The sequence below is a fragment of the Neophocaena asiaeorientalis genome, unplaced genomic scaffold, assembly GCF_003031525.2.
Source record: "Neophocaena asiaeorientalis asiaeorientalis breed wild unplaced genomic scaffold, Neophocaena_asiaeorientalis_V1.1 scaffold30, whole genome shotgun sequence".
Taxonomy (NCBI): domain Eukaryota; kingdom Metazoa; phylum Chordata; class Mammalia; order Artiodactyla; family Phocoenidae; genus Neophocaena; species Neophocaena asiaeorientalis.
Genome location: NW_020174923.1, coordinates 11,484,773 through 11,510,517, shown reverse-complemented (window position 1 = coordinate 11,510,517; position 25,745 = coordinate 11,484,773). Strand labels below are relative to the sequence as shown.

Genomic DNA, 25,745 nt, shown 5'->3' with positions numbered 1-25,745 from the left:
GGTGAATGTTTCTCTTTCCATGAACTGTCCGTGCTTTTTGCTCACCTTTAATGGAGTTGTTGAGCTTTTTCTTATCAGTTGATTTTGGTAAATTTTTTAGGAGTGTAGTATACATATGGCAAAACACATAATTCTCAGGTACAGCTTGATACATGTCGGCTATGTTCCACACCTGGAACCACTTCCAGGCCAGATACAGAACATTCCAGCACTTGAAGCTTCCCTGGGGCGCCCCACAGTCTTTCCTCCACTAAGGTTACTGCCTGTCTGTCTTCTAACATTTTGGAATAATTTTGCCTGCCTTTCAAGTTAGTACAAATGGAGTCTCACAGGAAGTGTCGGCGTGTGTCTAGCCTCCTTACTCAGCATCATGCCTGAGTTCCTCCGCGTTACTGCCAGGGTGGCCAGGGGTGGTTTGCCCGTCTTCCCTGCCATGTGATCCTCCACTGTAGGAATCTGCAGTCACCCAGAGCAGGGTGTCCTGGACGGGCTGTTCTGCACGTCTCTCCTGGTGCAGCGTGTGTGCACTTTTGTTGGTTATTCACCTAGGTGCGGAATTGTTGGGTCCTGAGGTTATGTCTGTCCAATTTTAGTAGATTTTGCCAGACTTCTTCCAGCTTTCCAAAGTGGTCCTCAGGCACCATATTGGAATTTTAGTTGCTTTAACATCCACTGTCCCTTTGTTAGATTCTAGCCCTTCCGATGGACGTGTAGCAGTACCTCATTTGGGTTTTAATTTGCAATTTCCAGGTGACTGTTGAGCACCTTTTCATACTCTTGTTAGCCGTGTGGGTGTCTTCTTTGTGAACGCCTTTCAAGTCTTGCCCATTTTTTAACTATTGGGTTATTTTTTTCTTATTGATTTGTAGAGGTTTGTAAAAGATTCTAGATATAAGACTTTTTTCAGAAGTATATATTACAAATGTTTTGTCTCATTCTTGGCTGCCTTTTCACTTTCTAAATGACACCTTCTGATCAACAGATGTTTGTAATTTCAGTGTAGTTCAGTTTTTTGAGTTTTTCTTTTGCTGTGTGCTTTTTATGTACTACTTAGGAAATTTTGCTTATCCCCAGGTCCTGAAGACAGTCTACTCTGTCATACTGTAGAAGCCTTGTATTTTCTCTTTCACATTTAGATCTACTTCCCATCTGGAACGCTTGGTGTGTGGCAGGGGTCAGGGGTCATGTTCTATGTGACTCTCGAGTTGAGCAGCAACCCCTTGCCCCAGCGTTGCCGGGCACCGTTGTCATCAGTCACCTGTGTACGTGTGAGGCTGGGAACTCCCATTCACTGGTCTGTCGGTCTCTCCCACACTAGCGCTACCCTGTGTTGGTTGCTAAGGCTTTGTAGGGAGTTTTGATGCTGGCTGCTTTAAAGATGGCCTTTCCTATTGTTGGCTGTTTGCATTTCCAACTCAATTTTATATTTTTTAATTTAAAAAATTTTTTGACTGCACCATGCAGCATGTGGGATCTTAGTTCCCCGACCAGGGATGGAACCCGTGCCCTCTGCAGTGAAAGTGCAGGGTCTTAACCGCTGGACCACCAGGGACGTCCCCCAAGTCAGTTTTAGAAGTGGCTTCTCAGCTGTTGGCATTTGACTGGGATTGCATCAAACTATAGATTGAAGACTTGACATCATCATTCATTTTGCAACTTTTCCTAATTTCCATCCTTATTTCTTTTTTCTTTTTTTTTTCTTTTTTCTGTGATACGCGGGCCTCTCACTGTTGTGGCCTCTCCCGTTGCGGAGCACCCGCTCCGTACGCGCAGGCTCAGCGGCCATGGCTCACGGGCCCAGCCGCTCCGCGGCATGTGGGATCTTCCCAGACCGGGACACGAACCCGTGTCCCCTGCATTGGCAAGCGGACTCTCAACCACTGCGCCACCAGGGAAGCCCCATCCTTATTTCTTATTTCACCACTGGCTTCTTTATTTATTTATGTATTTTTAATGCTAATAATATAAAATTTTAACTTTTTCTCTAACAGCAAAATCGCAAACAGAAAAAACACTGTAACGAGTTGTGAGAGAGACCACAGAAAAAAGGGAAAACATTCTAGTACTTTTAATGGTACTGTTTACCTGATTTTTGGATAAAAGGCCACACATCTTCATTTTGCACTGGGTCCTACATATTAGGTTATATTAGCTCTGCTTTTGACTGCTGTGCTCCTCCTGAGGCAGACCTCAAACCTTTCCTTTTCGGAACCCCCTTCTGTCTGCAGCCCTTTGGGGGACTCTAGCTGATTGTCACCAGTAGCTTCTTTAGATTTCCAAACTTTGGGGGATTTTCCAGGACTCTCTTTTATTGATTTCGAGCACAGTCCCAGTGTGATTCGAGAACACGAGCTGAAGAACTTCAGTCCTTTGACATTTCTTGGGGCCCAGCAGATGGTCTATTCTGATGGCTGTTTAGCTGTCTGTAGAGTCTGCAGTTGTTGGATGCAGTATGCATCCAACATGTGGTTGAGTTGAGTTTAGTAACTGTGATTTTTTAGATTTTACATATTCTTACTGATTTTTTAATCTTCTTGTGTATCAGTTATGAAGAAGGTATGACAGTTCCCACTTTAATCATAGGCTTATTTGTCTTGTTACATCAATTTTTGCTTTTTGTTTTGAAGCTATGTTATTAGGAGCGTACAGTTTTAAAATGGCTATATTTTATTAAACTGACCCTTTTGGTTGTGAAATGTCCCTTTTTATCTTTGGAAATGCTTCTCTCCTTATAGGCAGCCCTGTCTGAACAGTGTAGCTAATCCAGCTTTATTTGGGGTTTATATTTGCACAATATTGTTTTTATTATCCTTTCTCTTTTGATCTCTCTATGCCTTTATATTTAAGGTATGTCTCGGGTAAGAGCATTTAGTTGGCTTTTGTTTTGTTTTGTTTTGATCCATCCTGATAATAGGAGTATTTAAGACTATTTACAGTTAATAAAATTACTGATTTGGGGGGATTAAAGCTTCCGTCTTACTCTTTGTTTTTTATTTGTCCCATATGTTCTTTTTTCTGTTTCTTTTTTGCTTGCTGCCTTTTGGATAAATCAAGCATCTTAAGTATTTATTGTCTGTTCTTCTATTAGCTGTTGTACATTTCTGTTCTACTAGTGGTTATACAAGGCAGTTTAATATGAATCCTTGGCTTATTAGAGTTGACCATAAGTTAGTTTTTTTTGACTGTTTCCCAGATGAGGCAACCATCCAATGATATTTTAACTCCATTTACCTTCCTCTGGCCTTCGGTGCTGTTGTTTTTATGTATTTTAATTTTACATATATTTTAAACACCACAAGACATCATTATTATTGTTCAAATAGTCAGTTTGTTTATATTGATCCTTTGTACCCTCTTGGTTTTCTGGGGCCTGGTCCTGTCCCCTGACATGCTTGGTACTTTGTGTAGGTGTATGTGAGAAATCGTGGAGGCTCTGGATGATGTTGTCCTCTGTCCAGCAGATGGAGAGGATGGGCAGAAGGCCTGTGTCCACTTGAGGCCAATCTGTTTCAGGTTTGCCCTCACTCCTAGAGTGTAGCCCTTCCTGAGTCTCAATGCAGTCTCCCGCAGATTGCTAAATTATCTGCTTAGCTTTCATCCTCTTGGCAACTGCTCTCTGCACGACTCTGCCCAGCTGGTGGCTGGCACGTGCCTCAGGGGAGAACTGAACACAGAACGTGGGTGCGTCCTTGGAGGGTTCCTCTTCTCCAGGATTGTAGCCGCTCCGGTTCTGGCTGCTGGGGAGCCCTCACTTCTAATGCCTGGGGCCCAGTCTGTGTGACTGCAGGCTCCAGGGCTGCTCAGCACTGCTGACTGGGAAAAGCCTGGCCTGGTGGCCCCTCGGTGCTTATCTGTTCTCTGGAGTCTCTCACCCTTCAAGTCTTAGCTGCTGAGGTTGTTCACCAGTCTTCAGTTGGGGATTTTGGTGAGTTTTAGGAACTCCTTATAATATGAGGAAATTGGCCCATTGCCTGCCAAATTGCAAATGTTTTTCCCAGTTTGTGAAGTACCAGTGTTTTAGTCTATCAGACTCTTTGTAGGAGAGAGAAAAGTCATTGTTAAAATGACCCTCCCACTTCAGTATTATTTTAAGGAATTCTTCCCTCAGTTCTTTCAGTAATTCCATGATTTCATTTTTCCATTTAAATCTTTGACCCATCGGTATTCGATTTTGGTGTAAGAAACAAAGTAGGTATCCTCAGTTTTTCTAGATGGCTTTCTAGTTGTCAGAACACTGTTCGTCCATCAGTGATATGAAATGTTACTGCTCCTGTATATTAAGTTCTTGTATGTATTTGGGCTCATTTGGGACTTGTATTTTAATTCCTGGATGTCCCATCCAGTGACGTGGCTGTCCACGCTGTTTTAATTACCCGGCCTTGTGATGGTGCTCCCTTGTTGTGTGGCTCTGAAAACGTTTGAATTCTAATCTCTTTTCTTTCATTAATGACATTTCTGGATGTTCTTGCTTGCTTGCTTTTTTTTTTTTTTTTTGGCTGCACCGTGTGGCTTGCGGGATCTTAGTTCCCCAAACAGGGATTGAACCCAGGTCACGGCAGCGAAAGCCCGGAATCCTAACCACTAGGCCACCAGGGAACTCCCTGTTTACTTTCTGTCAGCTGATCTGACTCTTAACAAAAATAAATCCACCTTTTTGGTTTTGGTCTAATTGGAATTCATTGAAGCTGTAGATAACTTTGGAAAGAATCATTCCCTTGATACCCTGGCTAATCTGCAGAGTGTATTAGTGAGCCTCCCAGTGTGATAATGGGGTGTGGCGTTCAGTCGTCACAGCTGCACTCAGCCCCCCTTCCCCGTCTCTGTCTGCTGCACCAGCATCCCTCTGCTACATGTGCCTGTGATACTGGGACCTCTCCTTCCTCCGACTTTCCTGATTGTTTGTACGTAGGGAGGCTATAGATTCTCATATATTAACTTTTTTTACCTTCTGACCTTACAGCATCTCTTGTTAATTTCACCTCCCCCTTTCCAGTTGTTTCTCTCTCATCTGTGTCGTCCTACACCTCTCGCCGTGGCGCTGGCAGGGGTGCGGGGGGGGCGCAGCTAGCCGTCTTCCCAACTCAGCTGGGACAGCTTCCAGTGTTGAACTGTCGAGCGTAATGCTGGTTTTGGCTTCATGTACAGAAATGAACATGCGCATTCAAACGCCCCCACGTGTCTGTAGACGTGAACACATGCAGAATCGCGTTAAAGAGACGTCTATCTGTGCCTGTGTTACTATGGATTTTTAAAACTGGAAAGCATATTAAATTATATTAACTACTTTCGGACTACGTGCAGAGAAGATGGAAAGTTTCCCCTTTGGACTTAGTGTCTTGGTGAGGTACATCGCAGATCAGTCCTAGAATCGACCATCTGACCGTGGCATACCATTTGTATGCCCTGCTGTTTTATTTCCCACGGAGTTTTCATGTTTTGAGGAAAATGAACCTTGCAAGGGGCATGCTCAGAAATGTGGCTGGTTGAGAGACCGCCTGCCGATGCAGGGGATACGGGTTCATGCCCCGGTCCGGGAAGATCCCACATGCCGCCGAGCGGCTGGGCCCATGAGCCATGGCCGCTGAGCCTGCGCGTCCGGAGCCTGTGCTCCGCAACGTGAGAGGCCACAATAGTGAGAGGCCCGCGTACCGCAAAAAAAAAAAAAAAAAATGTGGCTGGAGTGTGGTGTGCAGACCTAGGGCCCGGAGGGTACCCGCTTGGAGTGTGTCCCTCCTGTCCTGGGAGCCCCGGCTACTGCTCCCTAGGATGGCACAGACCTGGCGTTAGCCCGAGTCTACTTGCCCCAGATGCCTGAGTGCTGCTGGCACAGAGGTGCTTGTTACTGGCCCCGGACCTTGGGAAGAGCCAGGGAAGGTGGGGGGCACGGGGGATGGGCCCATCATAGCTGTGCCGGAGAAAGGCATAAAAGAGTATTCTGAGAAACATCCTCAGAAGAATAAGCAGGGACTGCGAAAACACAGTTGGCCCCTAGCAAATGGAAAAGAACCTTATCTGTCATCACTAGTTCATCCTTTATCTTGAAAATTCGAGAACTCAGAGGGTCTCTCCAGTGGGGCTGAGGCAGAAGGGGTGGGTTTCACCGTCCGGAGTTGATGCTGCGGCCGGGAGCCAGCAGGGGTAGCAGGGCCACCTGGGACTCATGAGAGGCAGTGGAGCCCTGAGCCAGAGCGGCACCGGCCTCCATAGCTGTCCTTGTGCGGAGCACTGGGGAGCATCCGCAGGGAGGGCCAGAAGGCGCCGCTGTGCTCCTGAGACAGGGACACAAACGTGCACCAGGACCTGTTGGACCCCACCCAGGCTGTGACGCCCTGGCCTCTGGGCTAGGATGCCTGCCATGCCCTGATCACACTGCCCTGAAGACCCAAATTGGGGTGCACGGGGCGGGCTCCGGAGCCCCTGCCTCGAGGTGGTTTCGTTTGAACGTGTACATCTTCATTCTCACATGTGAGCAGTGAAAGGGGACACCTTCTTCCCGGCCAGGGCTTGTCTCTGGTTCTGAGTTGGGGACCCCAGCAGATTGGGAGCCTTGGGGTGTCGCATCTCACATGGTCCCCAGGCCAAGCCCCTGATTTTGCCGTATGTACCTGGGCTGAGACGTCAGGATGTGTTTGTGTTTCTCCTGGCGGCTCTGCAACTGGTTAAGAAGAACAGAAGTCAGGACTGCGTGATCAGACGTCTGGTGCACCCGGCTCGCTCACCAACCTTGTCCCGTTTCAAAGCAGTTCTGGACTTGCAGGAAGTTGTACCTGGAAGACGGGTTCTGCAGGCACAGGTGCCCTCCTGTCCCCGTCTTGAGGCCATGACAGCCCTGTACCCCAGCTGCCTCCCCCGTGTTCCCCATCATTCCATCACTGCTGGCTGGTGCGGTACAGACCTCAGCTGTGGCCCCTTCTTCTGGGAGCAGCATCTCTTCCTTATCAGGACTTCGGGGGAACTGATGACTGTCCCTATTCACACATGTGCGGCATCAGCCTCCCGAACTTCGTGGCAGAGCGGCAACCTGGGAGCTCTGGCCTCTTGTGACCCTGGGGCCTCATGGACGCTTCCGGCCTTTGGTGGGGTGGTGGTCGGGGTCTGTGGTCGGTGCATACTTGTCATGGCTGCCCCAGGGAGTTGGCCAACACCTGTGCCCTTTCCAAAGTCTGGCCCACCTGGAGCTCCTGACACTGCCCTGGGGGCCTTGTGCCCACCGTGGCTCTGGCTGACTCTTGCCTCTCCACACATGCCTGCTTGCAGACTGTGATCTGGTCACTGCGTCAGCATCACCCGTGGACCTAGATTCCCTTGGTGTGAGGCATGGCCCTCCCACGTCCTCACTGACGCCAGCCTGCCATTAATCCTCTGCTCCCCTCAAGCTGGGGTGGCTTTGGCTTCCCTGCCTGGAGGTTTCTGCGGACCTGTGGCATTTCTTCAAAGCAAAAGGTGGGAGTGGAGAGCTGGGCCTGTGACCAGTTACAAAGGCTCTGGCAGGGCCAGCAGGCTGCTCGTGCTCAGACAGTGGTCAGCTGGCAAGTACCCCACAGAGCCCAGGGCAGCTTGGGAGCCAGGTGTGTCAGGGGACGAGGGGGGGTCTCGGCGAAGGGTGGGGTGGAGACTGCCGCCGGGTGGGGGAGCGTGGGTGGGGTATCTTCTTGGACAGGGTGGAGCCAGGGAAACACACTCGGCTGGCGGGCTCGTGGGACGTCTGGGCCGGGGGCAGTGGCAGGTGTGTGTGTGACACCAGGCGGAGCTTCCTGGCTCCGTGCAGGCTCTTCTTCGTAAATTGAATTTAAGTTGATGCTTTCTTGGTCTTTTTTTGGGAAGCTTGCTGTCTCCCAGCATTGATGGAGTTAATGTTTTTTATTTTGTGCGCGATTTGTTTCTTTAAGGCCAGAAAGCCAAGGGTTGAAATAAATCATTCAAAGCCAGGGATGAAATGTTGCCTTTGGCTTGTCAGTCTCCCGTGGAATGTTCAGTGATGTCCCTGTAAAAAAAAACCAACAAAAAACAACCAAGCAGATGTCTTCATCTCTGGGTCAAAACCATTTTAGGGGCTGTCCAAATCAGGGCCTGGAGGGGAATGGGGTTCTGCTGGTGAAGCCCAGGCTCATTGGGATCCCCACCTGGCGCTGTCCTGGGGGCCCTTCTGGAGCTGTCATCCCCCTCTCTGGCCGGCCACGCAGGCAGAGCCACTTTGGCCGTTTGAGTATTTCAGGACTCTCACTCGGTCTTGTCCTCATCCTGTCAGTGCCACGGGGTCCAAGTCGGGACGTGAAGTTCTTTTTGTTGTTTCTCTGGAGAAATACGAGATGCAAGGGATTTAAAGTTTCTTTTAAATTTTTTAAAACTACTTTGGTCGCCTCTGGATACCATTGCTCTTTGAATCTTCCCTTCATGGCGAGTGGGTATAGCATGCTACTCTTTGAGCACACAGCTGAAGCTGGGAATCCACACGTTTTTCAGAAAATAACTTGGGGTGGGGGACGAGAGTCAGGAGTTCTTGACCCCAAGCTGCGTACAGTCTTCTGATGCTGCTCAGACCCCAGGGCTCAAATCCAACAATATCCCCATGCGCACCTGACTAAGGCCGGCTGGTGGTCACTGCCGGAGGGGCCTCTCAAGTCCATGGTACTGACCAGGCCTCCCTGAACCATGGCTGATCCCGGAGCACGGCCAGCATTTTGCTTCCGTGAGCCCTGAACCAGCTCAGTGTTTCCAGAGTGGCAGCAGTTGAAACAGACTTTCTCCCCAAGGTTCTCCTCATTTGCTGGACCCACCTTCAGGAGCACAGGTCCTTTCTTCCTGCACAAAATCTTTCTTCTCTAATTGTGTTGGGCCTGGGAAAGTCTCAGTGGTTCTTTTGAACAGATATATTTCAAAAAGTCAATGTGCCTTTCGGAAAAGGTTTGAGTTCTGACTCTGAGAGCACGTGGAGGTGGGTGGTGGGGCCCCCTGGCTCTTCAGGCAGGCCGCCTCGTGGTCCTCTCTGCGGCACCAGGAGTTACGGCTCCTTGGGCAGAGCTGCATGGGCTGGGCCTGGCTGGGAAGGGCAGAACAAGCAGCGTCCACTGCTGTGGCAGCAGAAGTAACATGGAGAGTGTCGGCCCAACGTGTACAGGAGCTGTAGGGGAGACAGAGTTACACAACGTGGGGTTCGTGTACTGAGTCACCGAGGGCAGCACTTATGATCAGCCTGGGGGCCACAACAGGAGGGACCGGGTGGGGATGAGGCCCCTCGGTGAGCAGTAGTGCCTTCAGCTCAGCTCGCTGGGCAGCACCGATGGGCACTGACGGCCAGAGGGGGCGAGGAGCCACCTCCTGCCCAGCCGTCTCCCCGGCTGTGCCCTGCAGCTGCAGGCGTGTCTGGCTTGCTGGGTGATGTTGGGGATAGGTCATTTGTCGCCCGGCACCCAGTGGTCTGGGCCCTCTACTGGGTGAGGGGGTGGGACAAGAAAGGGCCCCCTTCAGGTTAGGCAGATGCCCCAAAATTCTTGCTCTCCTGGCCAGAACCATCAAGGGACCCAATCTCTGCTGCATTAGGCGTGGGGAGGCGTGGCTGCCGGGTTCTCCAGGGTGCCTGGCCGGTGGGCTTGGGTCTCTCCAGCCAGTAGGCCCCTCCATGTCATGCTTGCTGCCCCTGCTGTCTTCAGGCTCCCTCACGGCACCCCCGCCACCCCACCGGCCCCATCACCAGTGTGGCTCCTGCAGATGTGGCCCATGATTCGGTCACGCTGATCAGTTAGTGACCATCATCTAGTGGTCAGTGTGGTTGGGGCCTCTGTGGGCTGTGCCCCACCCCCCAAGAAGGGCAGGGGCGTAGGGACTGCATGACCCCTTTAGCTCTTGGGGTCTTTGTCTCGTCCAGGTGGTGCTCTGGGTCGGCCTGGGCATCCTGGTGGTCAGCACACACACCACCCTGTCCGTGAGCCAGGAGGCCCCTGTGGACTTGGCAAAGGAAGCCCCAGGCAGCAGACTTGGAGAGGCTGAGGGCGCGATGAAGGCAGAGGCAGCCCAGCTCCCAGGTACGCGGCTCCCAGGTACGCGGCTCTCAGGTATGCACACAGGCCTGCAGCCTTCTTGGGGACACCCCAGCAGCGTCATCTTGGGGTCACGGGGACCCAGGTGGCACTTCCCAGGCTGTCTCACCTGCCCAGTTGCCTCCATCCTGTTTGGGTGATGGAGGGGGTGGGGGGCCTCCAGGGGGCTGGCGGGTGCGGCCACCTGCGTGCAGGGGACAGACAGATGGCAGGCAGCCGGGCCAAGATCTGAGCACCCCGTTCGGAGCGGTAACAGGTGAGTAAACTTGGGGGTGTCGTTCACGTTTGCCTGTTTTGTTTTGAGGGTGTAAATTTTAAGCCAGGTTTTCCTGGACAAAGTCAGTGATGCCCCTCAGCTTTGTTTCCTGTTTCACGTTATGTATTACTTGTTGACCTGCCCGTTGATAGAGGGATGAGCCACACTCCCTCATGAGCTGCAGGCCTGCTTGGAAGGCCCCCCAGTGCAGTGGCCCCATCGCCCATATGTGGCAGGGCCCATGGGGTGCAGGGTGGTTTCTAAGCACGGCTTTCTGAGGTACAGCAGGAGCTCCGTTGCGTCTGGGGGTGTTGGGAGAGAAGAGGTGTCTTGGAGCCTGTGGCCTTCCCAGGCCTAGATGGGAGGGGTGCGGGGAGGGCTCCCTCCATCTGGCCTCTCGCCTTCTAGGAGCTCTGAGCGGCATCAGGTTCGGGTACTGGTCGGTGGTGCTGTCTATGATAACGTTCATTCCAGGGGCTTCTGCCCTGACAAGGGCTGGGTTTTGTGTATTCATACTAATGGTGTGTGCGTGTCTGCTTACCTTCCCTGCAAAGAAACCCCTGGCTTGGATTGAGATTCCCCAGGCTGCCTGCCTGGCATTCCCCTCTGGGGGAGCAGTGCTGGTTGCTGGTGGATTCCAGGTCCCTTTGAGTGGTGATGGCTAAGAAGCCCAGAGGAGCCCTGGTCTCCTCAGCTACTGTGATTGACAAAAGGAAAGGTCCCAAGGGCTGTCCAGGGAGGCAAGCGTGCTGGGTGCTTGCAGGGCTGGGCTACCCGCAGTTGGAGGTATGGGGCTCTTGGATGTGTTGCTGTCTCTGTTCCAGCCTTACCTCCCTGTGCTCAGAAAGCCCCTGCAGTGCCAGCACCCCACACCAACTTCCTGCAGAACAGTCTATCCTGGGGCTCTTTTGGGGGAGCGCTGAGCCCGGAGTAGCTGGGCATGCTCTCCTCTGCCTTCCTGGGATGGCGAGAGCCGGCTAGAAGACTCTCCCTTTGGGGGTCCCCTGCAGAGAGGACCCCTGGGAATAGCGGGGCTCAGCAGAGAAGTTAATCAGAGTGGTCAGAAGCTGCCCGGGGGACTTGCCTGGTGGTCCAGTGGTTAAGACTCCTCGCTCCCAATGCAGGGGACCCAGGTTCGATCCCTGGTCAGGGAACTACATCCCGCATGCTGCAACTAAAAGACCCTACATGCCACAACTAAAGATCCCACGTGCCACAACTAAAAGATCCCTCATGCTGCAACGAAGATCCCGCATGCGGCAACAAAGATCCCGCATGCCACAACTAAGACCTGGCGCAGCCAATAAATAAATAAATATTCAAAAATAAAGAAGAGGGCTTCCCTGGTGGCACAGTGGTTAAGAATCCGCCTGCCAATGCAGGGGACACGGGCTTGCGCCCTGGTCCGGGAAGATCCCACATGCTGCGGAGCAGCTAAGCCCGTGTGCCACAACTACTGAGCCTGCGCTCTAGAGCCTGTGCTTCAGCACAAGAGAAGCCACCGCAATGAGAAGCCCGCGCACTGCAGCAAAGAGTAGCCCCTGCTTGCCACAACTAGAGAAAGCCCACATGCAGCAACGAAGACCGAATGCCGCCAAAAATAAATAAATTTATAAAAAATAAAAATAATAAGCTGCCTGGGCATCTCACAGCAAGTTGCATGGATTCAGTACTTTGGATGGGAAAAAAGCCTCCTTGAAGAGGGAGATAGGTGTTGCTCCTCCACCCCTGTTGACAGCCCCAGTGGGTCCCTCACTCTCGGGTGTCCTGGCCCTGTGTGCCCTAAGGGCACCTCCAGCAGAACTAGACTCGGACACCAGTTTCGCATCTCAGCTGGCTGTGGGCCCGCCCAGTAGGGCTTCTCGGCATCAGTTGACATAGTCGGCACTGGGCTACCTGTCCCCACGGCGCTGTGCAGCCTCCAGCCCACGGCCTGCACGAGCAGCTGCATCCTGTCGTGGAGGCAGGCCCCCGCTCACCTGGAGCTGCCGCGGCCGCATCTGGTTTCCATTTCTTCCGCGAGTCTGTAACAGACACATGGCCTCTCTTGGAACCACATGCCGTTTGTTTAACTCCGTCTCCGTGTTTCTTGCCCCCGGCCTCCCCGTCATTGATGGGCTGCCTCGTTGAAGCAGAGCTGGGCCCGTGGGGCCTTGGCCACGTGCCCTGCAGACGTCTGCCCATCAGCGTGTGAGGTGGGTTTACTGGCCTCTTAGATGTCGAAGAGGTCAAAATGGTATGAACTTTCCTTAGAGCCCGAGCTGGCCTTAGGACTGGGGGAATCCTGCTCTCCTGGGGACATGCGGGACTGGCCACCCCCAGCCTGTCACTCTAAGCAAGTGCAGGGCCCAGGACGTACCTGGTGTGGACAGAAGAGGTGGCCGAGCCCTTTAGGAAAGGCTACGAGGCTGCTCACCTGCTCATGGCCTGCTCAAGGGTCTGGCGGGTGGGTTCAGAGTTGGTGATACTCTCAGCTCCTCCTTTGAATGTGGCCTTGTCCCCTTTCTTCCTCTCCCGCCCAGTCTGCAGCTTCTCTTGGTGTTGGGGGGCCGCCTTGGCCACACCCATTATACAACTCATCCCTTTCCCCATCAGGGACACGGCCCGGCTTCTGCTGGGTGGGGAAGAAGAGGAAGGGCCAGGACGGGGCCTGTGGGCAGCAATCCGTTCGTGTGGGGACACAGGTGACCTGAGCGGGAGCTTGCCCCCCACAAGCTCCTACCTAATTGTTCTTCCGAGGATGCGTCCCTTGTGCTGCTGCGCCAGCTGCCGGTGCACGCAGACAGGAAAGCGTCCAAACTCCTGCGACAGATGCCGGCATGCCCACGGGGAGGCCCGGCTCCACGCCTGCCTTCTCTCCTTGGTCCCCCACAGCTCTCCCTGTGCCCTGCAGAGAAGGGGCTGTTAACACCGCTCTGCCGAGTGACTGCAGTTTTTCTGCCCGTTTGTCAGGACAAGGCTGTGAGCTTATTTCACCGGTGCTAAGATAACCACGCCAGCCGCGGCTGAATCCAGAAGGACTCCTTGGGGGCGGGAGGGGTGCTGCCTCCCATGTCCAGCCCTGAGTGACCGGCCCATGGCCCATGCCCCCTCCACCTGCTGCCCGTGGGCAGATGTGCCTGTCTGCAGGAGAGCTGTGACGGTGAGCCAGATGTGGGGCCACCGGGCCACCCGGCTAGGACTTCGGGTCCAGGGACCCATTGGGATTCCTGCACATTCAAAAGGGTGTCATAGTCAGCGTTTCTCTTGCTGCCTGCTGAGAAGAGTTGGGGGTAACAAGTAAAACCTTCTCAGGGCAGCAGCGAGGCGGGCACTCGAAGGCTGTCAGGAGAGTTACTCAGGAGCAGCATCTGGCCTTTTAAAGGAACGTTGGTGGCTGCTCCTGCTCTCCGCATGGCCCTGGGGTCCCGTGTGTCTCCTGAACTTGGGGTTCCCCTCCAGTCAACAGGGACTCCATCTATGGGACTCAGGTGTGATTTTGAAAGTCACTTCATTTTTGTGCTTGGCAGTCAGAGAGGACTGCTTCCATCTTTACTGATCACAAGATACAGAAAGAGACGCCCCTGGACTCAGAATGGGGTCCTGCAGGGGAGAGTCGACAAAGAGGAGCCCCCAGCCCAGACCCTGTCTTCCAAGGTGGAACCAGCCTTGAAGGCAGATTCTCGTTGCCGTGGACAGGCCGACTCAGGACGTCGCACCTGCAACCTGACACACATACCCAGATTTTAGAACTGCAGGTGTCTATGGCCTTTGGTCCTCTGTCTCCCTAAGCCAGTTACAGAATCACCTGGCACCTGCACTGGACACGGGGAGGAGAGTCTGATGGGTGACCGTCCATCGGCCCGTGTGTCTTGGGAGCTCCTGGCCAGAAGCACCATCAGGAGGGTCTGAGTGTGGGATGAGGCCGTGCATGTCGGGATGCTCCACCGCCTGGCAGAATGAGGCAGGCATGGCGTATGTCCCTGTGGTTTTCCACTTTGGGGAGCGGAGGCCATGACCTTGAGAACGAGAGGAGGCCCTTCCAGGCCGAGGCGCCCTCTGCTGGCCACTCCCCACTGACCCACTGCTGCCTCCAGGAGGAGAAACGGTCCAGGGTCGGCCTGGCAGCCTTCGTCCTTCCCTGGGGTGATGACCGATGACCGCACGGGCGATTTCCTGTCTGTGCCACCGCGGGCGCCTCATTCCAGAGCCTAGCCGCAGGGCAGACGGAGTGTGGGCTGGTTTTCAGTTACTAATTAGGAAGTTCTGTGTTAGTTTTACTGTGGCCCAGAGGCATTGCTGGCAAACTGTCCTCATGAGGAGCTCCGTTCCTTTTAGGAAGCGCTGTGTCCATTGCCAAGGACAGCTGTGAAGTGTCGGAGGCCCGGCCTCTGCAGGCAGGGTGGCCGCGCTGTGCACCCTGTGCCCCTTGCACACCTGAGTCTCCAGGTCGTTCCTTTGCCTGACGAGCAACGGGGTTTGTTCCCTGCTGAGAACATGACTTGTTCCTGTGACATAATGGAGTAGTTTTCTGTTTGTTGTGTTCTTCCTTCCCTTCCCGGCCCCCTTTCTTCACGTTGTGATCCGCTGGAATAGACACCTCTTGATTTTGAGCACAGGGCTCTCTGCAGGCTGGGGTGGGGGTGTTAACTGTGGTGTGGCGAAGAGCCACATGCTTATTAGAATCCGCTGCTTGATTGAACTGTGGAGTCCTGAGTCTGGCTCCTGCCCAGCACGATCCCCCCTACAGTCTGGACACTAAACCTCAGCTGCTGAAGGTGCCCCTGGCCAGCATGGCAGGTCAGCCTGGTCCCTTCTCCTCCTTTGGGGGAGGGAGCAGGCCCACCTGAACAGGACTGTTGTGAATCCCCCCAGAGGCCCTTTCGGGATTCCGCCTCCCCTTTTGCAGGCAGCTTGTGCCCTGAAGGGGGAAACCAGTTGCTTCAGGCCTCTGGGATGAAATGATTCTTATTTATTTATTTATTTTTATTTTTGGCTGCGTTGGGTCTTCGTTGCTGTGTGCGGGCTTTCTTTAGCTGCCATGAGCGGGGACCACTTCGTTGCGGTGCGTGGGCTTCTCATTACAGTGGCTTCTCGTTGCGGAGCACAGGTTCTAGGTGCACAGGCTTCAGTAATTGGGGCTCGTGGGCTCTAGAGCGCAGGCTCAGTAGTTGTGGCGCACGAACTTAGTTGCTCCGCGGCATGTGGGATCTTCCCGGACCAGGGCTCGAACCCGTGTCCCCTGCATTGGCAGGTGGATTCTTAACCACTGCGCCACCAGGGAAGCCCTGAAATGATTCTTTTTACACGTGTTTTTTCCCCAGATAGTTTTTTAGTTTCTGCCACGTTTGCCTAACAGGTAGAAAGTGGTTTTGTTAATGGAGAGAGTTTCCTAATAGGCTCCATTTTGGCCCAGTTCGGCGGCCATCCTCGTGCACCTCTCCCCGAGGACCCGCGGTGACTGTGCAGGTGAGCTGTTGGACCTGCTGGAGGATGAGATGGCTTGTGGGTTGCAGGCATGTGGGAGGCAAGAGGGTCCAGCTTTGTGGGCTACACCTCTTTCTCACCTTCCTTTTGATAGGAATTTTCACTTCTGCAGCAAGAAGTTGACAGAATTGCAAATCAACCTCCCTCAGGCATTTTCCTTAAGCCTCCCTCGTCCTCCCCTTCCCCCTTGGCCTACAGCAAGGGGTTGGTTGCGCTTGGGCAGGATGGCTGTCCCCAGGCCTCAAACGGTGGGTTCGTGCTGCCACCTGGTGGTGATGGCCAGGCTTACGCAGGATGTCGCTCTTCTGCACCCAGTTAGGTGTAAATTGCATTTTGACGTATTTTTGTTACGAACACACATGAAAAATGACAGGTTTCTATACTACTTAACTGCTAATGATTGAACAGGAAAAAATATAATTGCTTAGGCTCTGCCATTCGACTGGGAAATGTGATTACAATCCAGGGAAAACTGCCCGGTTGCCGTGCTGATTGGCGGTGTGGCCATGTGGAAACACCGCTCAATTATCTGTGCCGTGCTTACAGGCCAGAATCCAATTGTGGACGTGGCCGAGGACAGCCGAGATAAGCCGAAGCTACCAAATGAGAAAGATGAGATGGAGCAGGCCCAGATTAAGGGCCCCGTGAACCTGCCCCCAAGGGAAGACGCCAAGGAGAAGCAGGAGGAGGCACAGCTGGATCGCCCTGGTCAAGGTGCTGTGACGGCCCGGGCGGGGGTTGGAGGGTGGTGTCCACGGGGGAGGGACCTCAGCTGGACATCAGCCATGTGGTTGGTCGGGAACGAACTCAGTTCACAGGCCTGGAGAGGGAAGGCCACCCTGGGAGGGAAGGCCAGGCCACCCCACCCACTCCCCCACCTCGGCCGTCTCCTTCCAGGAGTTGCGGTACCTCTGGGCGAGGCCCACCGCCATGAACCCCCAGTCCCTCACGACAAGGTGGTGGTGGACGAAGGTCAAGACCCAGAAGGACTGGAGAAGGAGAATCCGTCCAAACGTGTGGATGAAAGGGCCCTGGGGGGCAAGGGTCAGATGGTGCTACCACTGCTGGATTCAGAACGAGAGAGACCCAGACAGGACCAGGCTTTGGAGGCAGCGGGTGGTCTTCCTAAAGATCCCCAGAAGGTTCCAGAAGAAAATGATCAGCCAGCCGTTGAGCCCCTGAAGGAGGACCTGGAGCTGGGCGACAGGGGTGCGCATCCAGGGCCCCAGGCAGTGCTCCCTGAGGGGCAGGACGTCCTGGTGGCAGGTGCAGGGGCCATAGCAGACGGTGCCCTGCTGCTCGGCCATGCCGTGGGGGCCATGGGCAAGCTGGTGGAGAAGAACGAGCACGGTGGGTGTGGGCTCCTTCCATGTGGGGCCTGGGAGAGGCTGCGGAGGGGGCAGAAGCTGACCATCCTCACTGCCTGTCTTTTCTCGCAAGATTGGCACGTGCGTGTAGCAGCCCTTCTGCAGCTGTCGGGGGCTTGGCAGCTATTCTGATCAATCTGTCACACACTTGTTTGCCAGACCCGTAAACGTCAGGTGCTGAGCTAGTCCTGTGTGTCTGGGCACACACGGGGTGCCTGGGCACACACGAGGGTGCGGCGCAGGCCTGACCGGGTGGGTGGTGCATTGTTAAGTGCCATCTCAGAGCTGCTGAGGACGGTCCCTGTGTGTTAATTGGCGAAGGTAGTTAACACCGGCTCCCTGCCGCCAGCCTATGACATGTTAAATATCTTTTATTACCTCCCTGGTACTCATCGGGTTGAGTATACACTGCCACAGGGGAGGGAGGGGCGACGTGGAGGATGATTTTAGGAAACATCTGCTTCCTTTTCTTGTCCCTTCTCTACGTTCTTCTGAGTTTCCTGCCAGCCTCCTGCGTTTTTGCCGTGTGTGCAGGTGGGAAGGCTCCCCTCCCGGAGGAGAAGCCAGGCCCAGGGGCAGTGCCGCAGGCAGAGCCTCGAGAGCAGAGGACCTTGGAGGGACAGGGCGGGGACCACGCCGGGGACCACGCAGGCAGCAAGCTGGAGGGTAAGGCCTTCACTTTCTCTCTGCATCCTCCGGGGGCCTGGAGACACCTGCCCCTTCCTTCCAGAAGCGGAGTGATGTAGGGAAGGAGCCACAGGTGCCCGTTGTCTTGGGGGCCTTTCCAGGGCCTCAGCCTCTACACTTGCCAGTTTCCTGCTGAGGAAAGATCTTAAATAGCTCCCGTGCCCACTAACAACCTTTTCTGCTCCTTTCTCACCTTCCTAGGAACGTTTTCTACCTTCTTTTCTCTCCCTTTTTAAAAAAAACTCTCACTGTCACGTGACTTTCTGTTACCATTTGGATCTCATTTCAAAATAGATATGTTAATATTTCCAACAAGTCGGCCCAGTGTGGGGGCATTAGTGAGGGTGGGAGGGCTGGTGACTCACTGCTGTCTTAGCTCTCCCCCCAACCCTGTGGCAGCGGCTCCCACCCCTTCGTCTTAGCTGGGGCAGGGATGGGGGAGGGGGGGGACATTTGTGTCCACCTGCAGTGAAGACCCAGCACCTGTCCCAAAGCGAAAGCTCGTCTTTTCTCTCCAGTGAACAAAACTTGCTCTGCATCCTCCTCCATACCTCCATGCCCATTTTGGGGTGCTCCCAGCTCTTGGCTTTTGACTACCCTCCTCGTGGGCCCACCTGGTTGGGCACTGCCCCTGCGCTAGAGGTGGTGGCGGCCGTCCCAGCGAATGATCACCCATCCTGGTTTCTGTAGTCCCCGCCCAATCTGAGTCGCTGCGGTGTCACCATATTTTGTAGCAGTGTCCATAGAACGGCCCCTGGGTGTTTCATTCTGTGCTCTGGGAGTCTTGATCTGTGCGTGGGGATGGCGGTACAGCAGACTTGCATGGGTTCATGGGATGCTCGTGCCTTGCCGCCCCATGAGCTGCTTCCCAGCGGATCCTGCAGCCTCGGGATAGCTGGCCCAGAATACTGCGCAGGGATGCCAGCCGAGCCTCTGCACACCAAGGCTAGGAAGGCAGAGCCAAGGGTCCTGGGGTTTCCTGCAGCTCAGGAGCCGTGGGAATTCCGCATGTTACTTGGTTTCAGTCTGTTTACTGGTCCCGGTCCTTATAATCTGTTATGTAAGCCTGTTTGATTCTTTGACTTTTTCTTTTCTGAAAAGAACTTTCACGGTTTCCTATTCTGCTTTTCTCCAAACGCCTCTCAATGGGACACGCACAGCTGAAATCAGAAAGATGGTGGCAGGTAGGAGTCGGGAGGAGCATCACAGGGAATGCGTCTGTGGGGGGTTTAAAGACGCGAGAGCAGATGGTGTGGGCCCCGCATCCAGTAGCGCCTCGCATGGGGCGCGTGAGGCAGAGACCGGGAGCCACACACGGTCTGCCCCCCCCCACCCCGGCTCAGCCACAGCCCCTCAGGTGGGGTCCCCCCGATGCCCCAGCCCGCTCCCTTCTTGTACAGACACCCTGGTCCCTCTTAGCCCTGCTGGGGCTCCACTGCCAACCGTAGGACAGCCAGGTGCAGCCTGTGAGCGCCTGGGCTCCCCCAGAGATGGGGCGGGGCCTGTGTGTGACTTCCGCCATGTGCATGGCCTGGTATTAATGTGCTCTGCACGTATGTTAATATCCGTGCAGCTCTCATCCCATCCACGAGCCTGGTCCCCGTGGTCCTGGTGGGCCGGGCAGGAACCCAGAGCCACATGCAGGGCTCTGGCTGGGAGCTCAGTTTGTCACCTCCACTCTGCTTCACGTCTGTCCCATGTTGCTTCTGGCTGGACATGGCGCACTTCCCCCCTCCTCCAGCCTCAGTCCAGGGCTGGTCCTCCGAGGAGCCAGTGAGGCAGGGGGCCTGCTCCTCAGGAACCCTCCCTGGGGGCAGGCGGTATTGGCAGCACGTGGGACCATTAGGTGGTCATGAGCCACGGGCACCCAGGGTGACAGCATGGCCATGGCCAAGGGAGCTGGTCTAGAACCCTGTGGGATGGCACTGTGCACATCCCTTGTCTAAAGCGGGTGTGCGGAGCCACGAGCCAATCTACGGAACATGGGCTTTCTCAGGCAGGCATCTTGGTCACCTTAGGGTGTCTGGATGTGTGCCTAGTGGGGAGCAGGGGGCTGGAGCGCCTGGGCTGGCCGAGGGGCCTGTCCTCCCTGTGGTCGGCCTCAGCATGTTCTTCATGGGCCTGCCCGCCTGTACGTCCTGGCACCGGCCTCTGCAGGGGAGAAGCCATGGCAGTCCCTGACAGAAGGCCAAGCCGACTCTATTCTGGCGGGTCACAGATTGCCGTTGGGGAGGACAAGTCAGCACATGTGCGTGTGCCCGGCACTCAGGGCCCTCGCTGGGGTGTTAGCTCTCACCACTCACAAAATGTTCTTCTTTCTTTGGATTTGAGCTTTTACATCTGACAACCTGTACAGTTACATCATCTTTCAAAGCTTCCTGTCTAAAGACAGGAAGCTGTGTTGTAAAAGTTACTTAAACCCAGATTGCTGGCTGTAAAGAACTGACCCAGCGCTGAGGTGTTTGTAGTGCAGTGGGAGCTCTCCGCACCCAAGGTGTCCAGCCTTGGGGCCTCCTCTTGGTCCACAGTCTGTGGGGGGCCCTCCTACACACACCTGCTGCAGCCGGCCTGCCCCTAGCTCACCTGGCGCTCCTCCCGTGCCAGCTGCAGCCATCTTCCTGGGGGAGGTGGGGCCGGTGGGAGCACTGTCACAGCCCCCATCTCACTGAGGTCCCAGCTCTTGTCTCTGCTGAAGAGGAAGATGGTTCTGTTTGTTTTTAAAATTCACACCTTGGAGGAAGTTTTCTTAAAGCACCGATGTTCTTTCTTAGAGTAGTTCATAGTTCACGTCACCCAGCCCAGATCACCATCATTGTGGTTATGGCGTGTGACCTCTCTCTTGGCTCTCATAACCCCTGAGCCACTGTGGGAATGAAGCAGTAGGAAGGGTGTCTGGTTGCTGGAGAGAGGCGATGGCTGTGCCCCAGGGTGGCCTGTGCGCCAGCTTAGCCGGGTGGAGAGGAGCGCCCGGGGATGGTGTCCCGGGGGTGGTGTCCCGGCGAGGGGCCCACAGGCCGCCTTGGCATTGCTGCACGCGTCATGTCACCCTTGGCCCAGCAGAGCGCCTTTGCAGCCTTCAGGCTCTGACTGCGTGTGTTTTCCGAACTCCAGAAGCTGGCCGGGCAGAGATGCTGGACCATGCCGTTCTGTTGCAAGTGATTAAGGAACAGCAGGTGCAGCAGAAGCGCCTCCTGGACCAGCAGGAGAAGCTGCTTGCAGTGATCGAAGAGCAGCATAAGGAGATCCACCAGCAGAGGCAGGACGGCCAGGACGGCGAGGACGGCAAGTCCGGGGGAGGCGGCAGGGGGAGGGGGCTGGGCCTGCAGGGCAGGGGACAGTTGCTGCATCTGCTCAGGGAAGAGGGGTTGTCACTTAGTGCACGAACGCCAGAGTCTCCGGGGGTCCCTGCGCGGTTGGGTCTGTGGCTCCATGCCTAGAGTCCTGCTGGGCAAATTTAAGCCGTGGTTTGTATTCCTTGATTGCTGGCAAGCTGGGTTCTTTTAGTCCCTGCATTGGTAGCTTCTGTTCATTTCTGTGGCTAAACCGGTGACTGACTTCATTTGCAGCAGACGTGCAGCCTGAGCTGGGGGTGGCCGGGCCCAGAGGTAAGGAGCAGGAGGCCCACGCCGTGGGGATGGCAGAGCGTCCCCCACCACAGCCTTTGGGAGCTGTGCTCGGTGCTCCTGGGCATCCCCCCGCTCCTCCCCAGGGGCACAGCCAACACTCTGTGGAGAAGCCCGAGGGGGCCTTGGGTAGAGCCCCGGCTGCGCCTCCTGGCGGCGCTGACCTGCAGCCCCGGGCAGCCCAGGCTGAGCCGAGGGAAGGCCGGCGGGGCGCTGTGCCCGAGGCCGTGGACGCTGGCGTGCAGGAGCGGGTCCCTGTGCTGGACCCCGCCAGGGCACCCGGGAGCCCCGAGCAGCACGGCGCTGGAGACGTCCCCCGGCAGAGTCGGAATGTTTTTGGTGGAGGCTCCCACGAAAGGAAGAAGTCTGGAAAGGAGGAGGCAGCCACTGGCACAGACGCTCAGGAGGCAGATGTGCTGGGGGCGGGGGCAGCAGTGGGGGCCCCTCAGGTAAAGTCCCAGCAAGCAAGCCAAGACCGGGCACCCGGAGGCCTGTCTGGCAGGTCGGGGGGAGCAGCCCCTCGGGCCCAAGCCGTGTTACATCAGCCGGAACAACAGGCTGTCTCTGCCGGAGGGCAGGGCGGGCAGCAGGGCGGTCACGAGGAGGCGAGGAAGGAGCACGTGCCCGCTCCCAGGGAGGACGCCGCCATCCAAGAGCCCGAGCAGAGGCCGGATCCTGAGCTCGGGCCCAAACCAGCCATGCTGGGAGATCAGAAGCCAGACAACGCCAAACCCAACCGGGACCTCAAAGTCCAGGCCGGCTCTGACCTTCGGAGGAGACGGCGGGACGTGGCTCCTCGTGCAGAGGCGGGGCCAGCCCCAAAGGACAGGGTCATCATCAGCTTCAACCCCCTGCCCGACGTGCAGGTCAATGACCTCCGCAGCGCCCTGGAGACCCAGCTGCACCAGGCCGCGGGGGGCGCCCTGCGAGTGGTCCCCGGCCGACAGATCAAACAGCTGCTCGGGGCCCTGGAGGAGCCCTGAGCCCCGTTAAGGCCACAGTGCTCCCTGTCAGCCGGCGAACCTGGACCACGGTGGGTGCGAAGTCCTGGAAGTCAGGCCCAGGGTGGAGTCTGACAGCTCTCCAGCTGCACCCTGCTTCCAAACCAGCTTTGCCGTCCCTCTCTCCTCTTACACTTCCCGGTGACTCAGCTCCCTGAGGCCACCGGGAGAAAAAGTGGCCTCAAGGAGAAATAGCCGCTCGCTGAGACCCAGGAAACGTGACTGGCCACCGGCCACACGGCTATTGTTACCCTGGACTTTCTTTATTGATGTTGTCTGTGAGTGTCATACAAAACCTAAGGAAATGCTTCTGCCTTCACCCTTCTTCACAGCAAATGCTGCTTCAAGTCTCAGAGGCTGGGCAGGCCTGTGAGTCCAACTGCTTCTGCCCTAGAGCTCTGCTCTGCATACTCTGGTCTCCCAGTCGAGTGGTTGTGAGATTTAAAAAGTAAAACACACCACTGACGTCTGGTTAGTGCGGTTGGTGTGGAGGTGGATCACCCAGAGAACCCCGTACCACAGACATAAGCCATGATCGTCAAACCCCACAGTGACACGTGCTCGGAGCCTCAGCTGGGTGCCAGACCCGCAGGTGTCGGGGGTGGGAGTACACAGCCAGCAGAGGCTGCTTCTCACTTCTTCCGGGGCAGCTTCTCCCGAGTCTGCACCTCTGGCACCTGCTCATCTGTTGAGAGGGTTGTGGTGTTTCGTGCTGTACTTTGTTCTCAAGTGGCAGAAAGGCCGATGGTCACGCCCGACCCCAAGTATGCCAGGCCGTCCCGCTGCAAGCCCGGGGCCTTCACCTGCTTTGTGCTGTGTGTGCCTCGCTGCCCTCTGGGGGTAGGGGCAGCTCCAGACCCTGCCCCGAGGGGTCCATGAGTGGGCCACTTGCTGACCACTGGCCAGGGGTGCCCAGGGCATGTGGCAGCTCCAGCCTCGGCCTCAGTCACACTCTTCCCCTGCGCCTTCTGAAATTTCTGTGTCATCTTGAAGACTAGAAATGAGTAATAAAAGGAGTGGAATCTTCTGGAGGCCAAGCTGATTCCCCATGAACCCCGGGCACTGCTCACATAGAGGGAAGCTCTGTGAAAGGGGGCCGGGTCTCAGTGCTTCCCACCCTCCATTCTTAACTAAAAGCAATTCCAAACAAACTGTGCTCAGTGGAAGTTTCCCTCGGGTTGGAACTCCATTTGTTAAGGTCTTGTAGTGGGACTTTGTTTCCAGCTCTCTCTACCTTAATGTCTTACCTTGACCCAGTGTTCGTGTCCTCTGGAGGGCACACCACCCTCCTGCTCTTTCTGCCAAGATAACTTCTTCCTTAGAGCAGGGCGGCCCGAGCCTAGGGTGAGAGCAGCAGTGCAGGGCCTCTTGCTGCGGCCTGCCATCCCCGCACACCCTGACACTCAGGGTCCTCTGTCCCAGTTAACGCTTGTTCTTTCCTCCTGGCTTTCAGCTCCACTTCCCTCCCCAGTTGGCAGCCCCTTGGGAAAGGAACCGGAATCTTCCCCAGAATCTGGGCAGACCTCTGGGTGGGGTCACCATGACCAGTAATGCAGGGAGCTAGGAAGGGCCCCGGGACAGTGCTTTGCTTTCTGACCACAGACCACTCCTCCATCTGGGTCCCATGGCTGGCAGGTATGGCCAGGGGTCCCAGCCAGAGCAGCACACCGGGCCACCAGTGGGCGACCTTCTGTGCAGGCAGCTACACTTGGCGGACACGGGGCCATGCTGGCCTGGGTGACTGGGACAGCACCCTGTCCATGCTCCTGTTCGAGAGCAGGGCCCCTGAGTCCAGACCAGGGTAGGAATAAGCCAAGGCCGAGGCTGTATACTGCCTCCACTGGTGCAGCTGAGCTCTCGGTCTAAGGTCAAGACAGGTGGAGAGTACAGAGCCGCATGGGGTGACTTCATGGTGACGCAGCTGCAGAAGCAGCAGAGACCACCTTTCCTGCATCCTGACACAACCTGGTTGAATTCCCTTCAATAAGTACAGTCTTGAAGACAGGCTGAGTTTGGGGAGGCGAGCCGGGGAGACCTGCAAGGTGACTTCAGTGTGTGGTGAGCGGCCTGGCCCCGTCAGCGGACCACATCCGCAGCCCTAGGCTTGAGACGTGAGGTGGCGGCTTCATCTGCCTCCAAGAACTGGAGTCTGAAGGGATGGCAGGAGAGCGCACTCGGCGGCACAGTTCTGGAAGGGGCCAGAGCACCGGTGCCCAGCAGAGACGCCGGAAGCCCTAGCCAGCAGGCTGTCAAAGGTCACGAAGGATCAGGAAGAGAAGGCCATCCTCGGGCCGGAAGCACGTGCTGGGCAGACGCTAGGTCCGGGTGGACGCCAAAGTGGGGAGGCCCGCTCCTCCCCACAGCTTTCAGCCTATCTGTGGGTTCGTCACCCCCGGCAGGGATGGGGGTCGTGTCACGGTGTCTAGTCCTGAATTCCAGTGTTGACTATGACACGTGACTGCCCAGCGGGACAGTTTCTAACAGCCCTGAAGCCCTTGAACGGCGTGTGGCTCCCCTCGGAGGCCGCCCTGGGAACTGCATTTCACTGGGATGATGTCTCCAGAGATGAGGGGTTTCACCACCTGGGGGAAAGTCGGGCTGATTCTGGAGGAGCGTTTACAAGAGGAAACAGCTCCAGGACTCAGGGCGAGGGTGCCCTGGCACGAGGCTCTGGGACGCCATGGCCTGGATGGAGCCAGAGGACAGTGTGACCTCCACACCCCGGGGAGGGGGCTCTGGGAGCACAGTCCCCACGCGCCCAGCAGGCGGTGCTCAGGACCTTGGAATCTTCAGGCCGTGGCACCAGGGGTCCCGTCAGGTCTCCCTGGACTGCGCATGTATATGTTGGGAGGGGGGCTGCTGCGGCCTAACCTTAATCTCAGGATGACAGGTGGAACCAGAGCCAGCGGGAGCCTGGCAGGGATGGGCTTGGGCTTGGACTCCAGAGGCTGCAGAAGGGTGGGTAGGAGACCCCACGGGGAGGGTCTCACTACTGGGTTCCTAAACCGGACCCTCCCTCAACTCATGCCTTAGTCTGTAAGAGCAACCCCTGCCTTTTTTCCTCTCCAAGTCTGAAAAATCCATCAGTATCAGATTCCTACAGCGGTTACCTTTCCCTCGTGGTGTCGCTCTTCTCTCTTTGGTCCGTGCTGTAAATTGGTAGTTACTTCTAGAGGCCTCGCTAGACTCAGACGACACGCCTTTGGTGAGAATTCTTTAAAAAATGAGACTCGGGCTTCCCTGGTGGCGCAGTGGTTGAGAGTCCGCCTGCCGATGCAGGGGACGCGGGTTCGTGCCCCAGTCTGGGA

General features: G+C 55.7%; 1 protein-coding gene across 8 annotated transcripts in view; it reads left to right on the top strand.

Annotated features, from left to right (window-relative positions):
• The window catches only part of SLC38A10 (solute carrier family 38 member 10), a 42,325-nt gene extending 18,862 nt beyond the window's left edge, over window positions 1–23,463 (top strand). The window contains exons 11-16 of one of the 8 annotated variants that reach the window (XM_024760553.1): window positions 9,866–10,022; window positions 16,306–16,473; window positions 16,657–17,109; window positions 17,661–17,792; window positions 20,925–21,095; window positions 21,380–23,463. In XM_024760553.1, coding sequence (XP_024616321.1) covers window positions 9,866–10,022; window positions 16,306–16,473; window positions 16,657–17,109; window positions 17,661–17,792; window positions 20,925–21,095; window positions 21,380–22,419 — 2,121 coding nt within the window. In that variant the 3' untranslated portion in view covers window positions 22,420–23,463. Of the gene's footprint in view, window positions 1–9,865; window positions 10,053–16,305; window positions 16,474–16,656; window positions 17,110–17,660; window positions 17,793–20,924; window positions 21,096–21,379 lie in introns of all 8 variants that reach the window. The other 7 variants (XM_024760555.1, XM_024760552.1, XM_024760554.1 and 4 more) reach the window with 7 other exon arrangements.
• The last annotated feature ends 2,282 nt before the right edge of the window (window positions 23,464–25,745 follow it).